The following is an 8,811-nucleotide window of genomic DNA, read 5'->3' as shown; positions in this document are numbered from 1 at the left end:
TTCATTCGGCTGGTGGAAGAAGCCACCATGATTGGGTGACACTGGCACAAAGTCCATCGGTCCAAGCCATGCAAAAGCCATTAGCCACCGGTCCAAAACTCGACTTGACGGGAAGATCATTTGCTCCCACACCATGTCCCATTCCTCCCTTCACCTCCCCCTCTCCCTACTCTCTCTCTCTCTCTCTCTCTCTCTCTTGGTGGAAAGCAATCTATTATTCCTCCTACGTTTCTATGGCAGACGCAACACGGATACGGAAGTGAACTTGCTTCCCTACCTCGGTGGAGATCGAGAGAGTACGTACGTACGTACGTACGTCCAGTCTGCAGGATGTAGATTTCCTCGTCTCTACCTGCCTATACAACGTAGGAGAATGCTGTCTCTCCCTCGCTACTGTTCCCTTTCCTTCGGGTGAGCCATGTTTCGGAGATGGTAGACGACGGCAAGTACTCAGAACAGCAAAAGATCACAAGAGAATATTGAAGTGTGCTACAGTGAACACACGCCACTGTTCTCCCCCTCTCCTTCCTCCTTCCCTTCAACGAGTCACGTTCCGAAGATGGCATGAGACTTCGAGTACGCAGAATGCAGGAGATGAAGGGAGAATATTACGTGTAGAACAGTGAACACTGTTGTGTGAGATACACCTCTAAGAACACTGTTGATTTAGGTAAGAAGTGGATGATCTTAATTTCGATATACACATCGAAAAGATTGTTGACACAGAATTTTTCAGCTGTGAGGAATGGAAATAACAGTAGTTGACAAGCAGAATATTTGTACTCGTACATCTTTTCCTGTGGACTTGCAATGGCCACTGTTTTAGGTACACAGGGAACACTACTGCCTTTGGAGGCGACGTGCAACTTCTTCGTCACTCTATTGTTCTTAGTTCGTTCTTGGTCTCTTCATGGGGTATTATTTGATTGACAGTTGATGATTTCATTGTCATTTTAACTCAAATTTACTTTGGTTTAATGAGAGAAATATTAACGATAATGTTATATAACATTGGTTTAACGAGAGAATATTTCTTTTATATGTTTTACCGATGTGGAACTGAAGAAGTACTTACGATTTAATGAGAAAAATATTTCATGTGTCATTGATAAAAAATAATGTTAATATCAAGGTTTTTATAGTTTTGACCAACTTATTAGAATTTGATTGAGATAGTAAGGATGACAAGGACAAAGGTAAAGGATTGAGATCAGAGGAATGGGGATGTCATGGTCCACGTACACTCGATACATGTACTTACACATGATACATGTATGTACATAGTTTAGAGCCAGTAAGTATAATACTTGGAAGTAATCATCATGAACAAGAATCTTATTATGTGGACAATATAATGTAAATGGATAAGTGAAGCCATCAAGATAATCTTGAATGATCATATGAAATCATAATCAAAGTAACAATTTCTCTCTATCGTCACTATCGTCATCTTCTCCTCCTTCTTCTTCTGTCTCCGTCACTTGTGCGGCACAGTGGCACTGTGCGGCACTCGCAGCATGCGGCGGAAACCCACTGCACACACCCCTCTCTCTCTCTCTCTCTCTCTCGTGCACTCGCAGCAGCAGCAGCAGCACACCACACCTCACGTACAGCCTAGTGTCTTCGCTCGCTCACCCACACAAAAAGGCCACTGTTCTCCCACCCCTCTCTAACGCTACTCCCTCACCCGCGCGTTGTGAACCCAAAGTCAAAGTAGTATAAAGACATCCCCCAAATCCCGGGCGACCTATGCTGTGGACAAAAGCATATGTGTTTTGGGTGTCGTGCCACTTATATTTCCGCTACACTTGGGTGTGAAGAAGAACTGTCCGCTTGTTGTCTATTTTCCTCCTCTATTTTGTTGTTGTTGTTGTTGTTGTGTTTTTTACTGCACCCATCCAAGTTATCCCCCTACTCACACCCTATTTCCCTTCTCTTCCTTTGCCTTGCATTATATCAAACACTTGTAGACCACCTTTTCCTCACACCTTTTTAGATGGGCTTGACTCTCCTGTGACTGCTAAACTCCTTCGTTCCATTACCGATGCCATGTACATGGTGTTTATCACCATTATATCCCAGAAAAAATTCCCCGCAAACCATGCCTTTTTCTAAATATGCGTGTGTTCTTCTGCTTTGTTCCGTCGACAGGGTTAAGAGTGGGCCAAAAAGGTCATTCTCAAAAGTAATACTGTAATTGCGAGTGGAGCTGATTTCTTATCCTATAATGGGAGAGAGAGCTCATCATATGCATCAAAGTTCTCAAGACCTGAGTGGGGAAGTCAATGGTCATAGATTCCAAGACCGACCGTGTCGTATCATGCGGGATTTAAAATGCTAATGCAAGCTCCGGTGTGAGCTGTTGTTGCAGCAGCTGCTGTTGCTTCTTCTTCTTCTTCTTTTGCTAACCCAACACACACACCTGCATGGCGTACTTTTTGTAACAGTGGCAGGACTGAGATAGGGAAACAAGGAAAGAAATGAAGTGTTTTTTTTTTTTTGTTTTTGGTGATTCCAGCAACAGTTGTGCGAGTGAGACAGTGAGTAGGGACAGTGGCCTTAATTTCGAGTCCGGTGTTCTTCCATCAAATCTCTTTTATGTTGGGACAACTCATCTGTTTCCACTTCTTGCCTCCATGTACTTCCCAGGCTCTCTCGTCTGTCCCACATTCCCATTCTATATGTCGATCCTTTTCCTCTCTTTTTGACTGAAATGTCTTCACGTCTCCTTTCCTAATGGCTTTTGCGAGACACGAAAGCTCAGCTTCTGTTGCTTACCAATGTCCGAAATGATTATCTTCGATTAGGAACTAAGATATCATCAGCACAGTTCCACTTCGCTCATCACATGAAGCAGACAGAAGAAAAAGGGGGGTGGGGGGAAGGCAGCATTAAGGTAGTCAAAGGGAGGAGACGCATGGGGCCCTTCTTAGCATCCTCCTTCATGTGACGGTCACTTAAACCAGAGACTGCCCACACATAGCAAGACAATGCCATGGAAAGAATGTCTTGATGCAGCTGAAGGTTTCCCTGAGATGTCTTGACACCATTCTAACTGCTCCATTTCAAACTTTAAAGGAGCAGACAAGAAAGTCCACTGCAATTTGATCCATATATAACACCCTTAAAACGCGGAAGCACATGTGAGATTTTGTGTTAGGAACGATGATGCACCGAGACCATTGGTTTAAGTTCAAACATGTAGAGAGAGAGAGAGAGAGAGAGAGAGAGAGAGAGAGAGAGAGAGAGAGAGAGAGAGATCCTTCACGAGCCTACGACGACGCAAAATCTTATGATGATTGATATGTCAACCGCCATAGATTATCAAGTCTAGCTTTGGATTTGGCTTTATCAGACATCTACGCCCTGCTACGACACAGTCGTTAGATCGTGGTGGTTTGAACTCGGCGCAGATTTCTCATCTTTGTCATCTTAAACGAAGCCTCCCGGAGAGCTAAAGAACAAAAGAGAGTAATCAAATAAAGCAGGCGGGCATCATAAACTATCCCATAAAACTGCATGGATCATCCTATGCTACTTGTAGACGACATATGCACCCATGTTCGGATTCATTAATCTAATCACACCACTTAGGATGAGAACAATGGAGTTGATTGTTTAGACAAGGATGAGAGAACCTGAGAGGATTAGTTGCTCGATCTTGGTTACTCCACTGTGTGCTGTCTGGGAGCTCAACAGTTTAAGCTTTTAAGAAGCAAGAGAGAGGAAATTACAAAGGATAAGAAAGCGAAAGATCCTTATGGTTTTGGAGAATGATTTTAAGCTTGTCAAGATGGGGGTCAGGAATCCATGACATCCCCACCCCACCCCACCCCTATCACATCTACAGTGTCCTTTTCCCTCCCAACATATCCAACATCACTCATTTAAAGCCCCCCCCAACCTCCCTCCCACCCACACCACCCCGAGCTGAGACACCCTCTCATCCCTCGAACACCTCTCTGAACTCCGCCATCTCCCTTTCTGCTCGTATCCACCTTTTCCCACTGATGTCTTCCTCAAAGGCCTCGGACAATACAACAGTAAAAGCTCAAGGATACACCCCACCCATGATGGACTTCTGCCAAGGTAAGCCTTATCATTCATCGTCGTTGTCGTCGCCTTCCTCGTCGTCGCCAGTGGCGGGGACCTCCTCCGGCGAGAGGAGAGGGAGGAGGAAGCCCACAGAGCCAGGGAGGTTCCTCGGCGTGAGGAGAAGGCCTTGGGGGAGATATGCCGCCGAGATAAGGGACCCTACGACTAAGGAGAGGCATTGGTTAGGAACGTTCGACACCGCTCAAGAGGCTGCCATGGCGTACGACAGGGCAGCCCTCGCCATGAAAGGCACCCAAGCTCGAACCAACTTCGTCTACGCTGACACCCCTCTGACCACATTTCACGCCGTCACCCCTTTCCACTCCCAGAGCTTCATCCCTCAGCCGATGCCACCGCTTCCCGGCCAGCCTCACCAGCTCGTCGGTGCTGCAACCGCCATACAACCTTCCAACCACAGCAACTTCTCGATTCAAAGTCATCGCCATAGCATCTCCGCTCCGAGTCGCCGTGATGTCGACAGCCTTCTCTTCCGATCAAGTCGGGACGCCACCAACATGCCCGCATTCGGATCTCCAGCAGAGATGGACATGTCTAATGACTTCTTATTTTCTGATGACACTAGGTCGGGTTACTTGAGCAGCATCGTCCAAGAGAGCCGCCTCAGGTCCTCCCGCAAACACTCTTCTGCGAACAGGGGTAACAGCAGCTCGAGTGAGTCGAACGCTCAGGTGCTCTCCCCTTCCAACCAAGTGCAGTGTCAAGTATCCACCAGCAGTTGCGGTGCAACGAATGGAGACCCGTTGGGTGGTGGAGTGGGTTCGATGAGCTCAGAGGACTTCCCTTGTCTTGCAGAGATGAGCAAGGGGTTCTGGATGGACGAGCCTGTGTGGGAACTCAGTGCATGCGGATTCCCTGACGCCAACGACATTAATATGGACAACCTTGGCGCTTCACTGCCGCAGGTCTCCGTCTCCGTCTCCACCTCACCATCGGTGTCTTCACTGACTGATGTTTTCGACTTAGGTTACCCACTTTTCTGAGCGCTCATTTCCATGAGACACAAATGCAGCATTCCGCTCTCACTCTTCACTGAGACATCACTCATAGGCTTTAGGGGAGATTCAGAAAGCACACACACGCACGCACCTGTGGGCTTCCTTTTCTCCGTGTCTTTGTGGTTTCACGCAAGTCGTCAAGTCCTCCAAAAGGGCTTTTTTACCTATTTAGAAGAAGAACAATGATGATATGTATTAGCTGCTTTTCCTTGTGCAACATTCTTCCTCTTTGCTTCCATGGGGAGTTCTAACTGATATATATATATATATATATTTGGTCTTCTATCAAGGCATGCATTTTATTTTTTGTCTTTGGAAGGTAAAAGGCATCAGCGTAGATACTTAATCTGACAGACAATCTCATATTCGTACTTTCCCTGCTGCACATACTGCTCCTTCTCCTACCCTTAAAAGAAAGGGAAAGATCATGTACAGTCTTAGATCATTAATGCCTCAGACATGATCAGCTGGTTGTGTTCCTAAACTATATCACGATGCACGCATGCATGAGAATATTTAAAGTCTGATTAGAAGTTCATGCTTAGTATTTTACTGGTTTAGCAGCTACTTAAACCACACTAAACAACTGCTGTGTGTTGAAACACAAACCTGCAGATGCAAAGCTCCTTCACAATTTAGTCAGAGGTATCTGCAAATGATGCACATAACTTGCCAGCTCTTGTGGTACAAAGCAATGACTGTGTTGGTTTCATGCCACTGTAGTTTATTTTATTTCTGTTCATTAAAATGGTTCTACATATATATAAATGCCTACCTCTTTGGTGGACACACTGGGATGTTATTTGGGTTGAGTAAGTCCTTATCCATGAAGACGAAGATGCAGGAGCAAGACACATGCATGCATGATGTTGGGGAAACCTGGTAGAATGGGCTTTGGCTGCACAAAGGTGCACGATCTAAATGAGAGTAATTAGATTCTCCACATACACTATCTCATAAAACAATGATATTATACTATCTCAAAAACATATAGGTACGAGGCATTCTTCTTTGTATGTGTTCTAGTCGAATCTTGGTCAAACACTTACTTGATCTATTCTGGGAGTGTCGAACCTTGTAAGATGCAGCAAAGAGCATTTCTAACAAGTGTTTATCTTTTATTTTACGATAGATTCTTTGGATCATTGTTCTCATGATCGACACACAACATGTTTATCTCGGAGTCAATTACATTTGTGTTGCACCAAATCTATGATACAATAATACCTTACAAATTCATTTAATTTTATTATTAGTTAGACCTCTTTATTATCGGGTATATTTATTTTGTTGGACTTTTGAATCCATATATACCGACACATTTGATCTGGTATCGTAAGTTCAATTTCAATAAATCTATTGGCTTTGTATCAATGGAATCTCATCATCCATACATAACAAATTGGTACATTATATTCATACCATAACATATGAACAGTAACAACTAAAATTCTTATCGGGAAGAAAATAGATTTATGGATGGAATCAAATATGCCTTATCAGCCTCCATTTGCACCGGTGTCTCTGAACTATTCTGCAAAGAGCTTATGATATGGAGTAAACAGTTAATGCTACATTATATTGATTAATCAGAAGCTAATTTGATGTAAGGCATGTAGACGAACAAATCTATCAGCTACAAATTAGTCCATCACATTAATCTATCGGTTAATGCACCCATAGGTCTGTGCTCCGTTTTCCCTACTTAAATTCCAATTTCATTGCATTATAAGTTAGGAAATATTAAGAGATGAAGAGTGAAGTTGGACTGACAATATAATTTCACATTCGCAAAAATTAAGAAAGTCGATTTACATATACAATCAGATAAATTTAAGTTTTTGGATTAAATTGATATTAAATCTGATATACATATATATATATATATATATATATATATATATATATATATATATATATATATATATATAAATCCAGATCAATGAGATAAATTCAATTGGAAATATTTTAACTTGAGATTGGTTTTGGATTTGGGTAGATAGTCAAGTTTGATGAGAGTAACAAACATCTTACCACTTGTCATTTCTAAACTTCTTGATCAAACTCCAAAAGATGTTTCTAATCTTCAAGAATCAAAGCTTCAAAAAATGATGAGATAAATCAGTCTCGAAAACATATAGGTACTAAATTACTCTACAAGAATCAAAGCAAGGAAACTAGAACACACAGCTTTGAAGTTTTACTGAGTCTGCAGCTAAGTTTGACATTACCTGAACATTTCTTTCTGCCAGCACTCAGCCTTCTGACTCACTCAAGTAGGATTGCTGTTCACTATAATGGTTACCATACAAGAAGACCAGAGATTCCTTTACATTGTGCAACTTCTCTCATGCTATGCACAGTGCAAGTCCCAACCCCATCATCAGCTGCTGATCGTTCCTTTTCCGCAGGGCAAAGTGCTTATCATGTCCATCTGACACACCATAACAATCAATTTGATCTGTTTCATTGTGCTCTGCATCCAGTCTTTTGAGTACCCTGTGAAGTATTTGAGAGTTCACCCATTGGGTGTTCTGATCCAATTCTAAGTCTGCATCTTTATCCCCTCATGAGCTTTCATTTTTTAACTACTATTTTCCATAACCCTTTGCTCTAAAGTAGAACCAGCTACTTTTCTCCCCTTTCTTTCCAGTTCATTCACTTCATGTTCATTAGCTCCACAATCATCTGTTAGAACTATAAAATGCCAGTAAAAAGTGTCAGATGATGCATATCTTACAGAGACCATACCTTTACAATTACATTCTCCAAGCAAAAGTTCTGATTAACCAGCTTTAGAGACTAAGGTAGCTTCCAGAAATTTTGAAGTTCATGATCATGATTCAGTGGCTCAAGACTCCCAAGACTTGCAACAGAGTTAGGCAGCAGTTAAAAAGCCTCTTGTGCTGAAAGCCTGGATCTCAAAGTAAATGGTCTTCTTTACTTTACTATGAGCTAACCTGAGCATTAATAGCCAGCCAAAAGAGGAAGGAATTAGGAGGGATCATGGAGGCTGTTGATCTAATCATCTCGAAGAACCTTACCATGATTTCACTCATATGCTCATCCAATATAAACTATGTAGGAGACAACATAAAATCAAGTGAACTTATCATAATAAAAGAACCCCAGTATATGAGAATATATTGAGCTGTCATGACTCATTGCAGGTCACCTTTTGTTGGATTGGTGGTACAAATCTTAGCAATTGTGTATGCATACCTCCTGCAGTCCTGCAAGGAAGAGAACATCTTTACAAACATGATGGTTATGTGAGAGGTTGGACCATCTGCTTTTAACATGATGCACAATCATATGGATTAATTGAAGTCACTAAAAAAGATTAGGTTTTTTATGGGCCCAGACATTTCATAGTCGTTTCTTTTCGATTTGCCATAATGAGGGTCACCAGCTTCAACTGTGCTAATGATTCTTGGCTTTACCATCATGTCATGGAGAAGAAATGCACACTCTCAATTTTTTTCTCCTTTTCCCCATCCCTATCCCAATTACTTCCGTTCATAATTAATCAATAGTTCAGAGAAAATTTCTGATCCTGTCTCACCAATAAAAGATCAAAAGATCAAACATCAATTGGATGGTCAAATCTAAGTTCCTTGGGGTAACGGGATTATTTAGGTAAGTAAAAACTGCAGCTGTAGAATGAGAGCTAGATCTAAAGCACATAATGTGTCTCACA

The 8,811-nt window shown here is 42.3% G+C and overlaps 1 protein-coding gene across 1 annotated transcript; it reads left to right on the top strand.

The window, feature by feature from the left end:
• The first annotated feature begins 3,932 nt into the window (after window positions 1–3,932).
• LOC103995872 (ethylene-responsive transcription factor FZP) lies at window positions 3,933–5,333 on the top strand. The gene has a single exon (XM_009416594.3). The coding sequence runs from the start codon at window positions 4,011–4,013 to the stop codon at window positions 5,094–5,096; it is 1,086 nt and encodes a 361-aa protein (XP_009414869.1). The 5' UTR covers window positions 3,933–4,010; the 3' UTR covers window positions 5,097–5,333.
• Window positions 5,334–8,811: the final 3,478 nt, after the last annotated feature.

The sequence above is a fragment of the Musa acuminata genome, chromosome BXJ2-8 (genome assembly GCF_036884655.1).
Source record: "Musa acuminata AAA Group cultivar baxijiao chromosome BXJ2-8, Cavendish_Baxijiao_AAA, whole genome shotgun sequence".
NCBI classification, from domain to species: domain Eukaryota; kingdom Viridiplantae; phylum Streptophyta; class Magnoliopsida; order Zingiberales; family Musaceae; genus Musa; species Musa acuminata.
The sequence above is the reverse complement of the archived record's forward strand: the minus strand, read 5'-3'. Positions and strand labels throughout refer to the sequence as shown.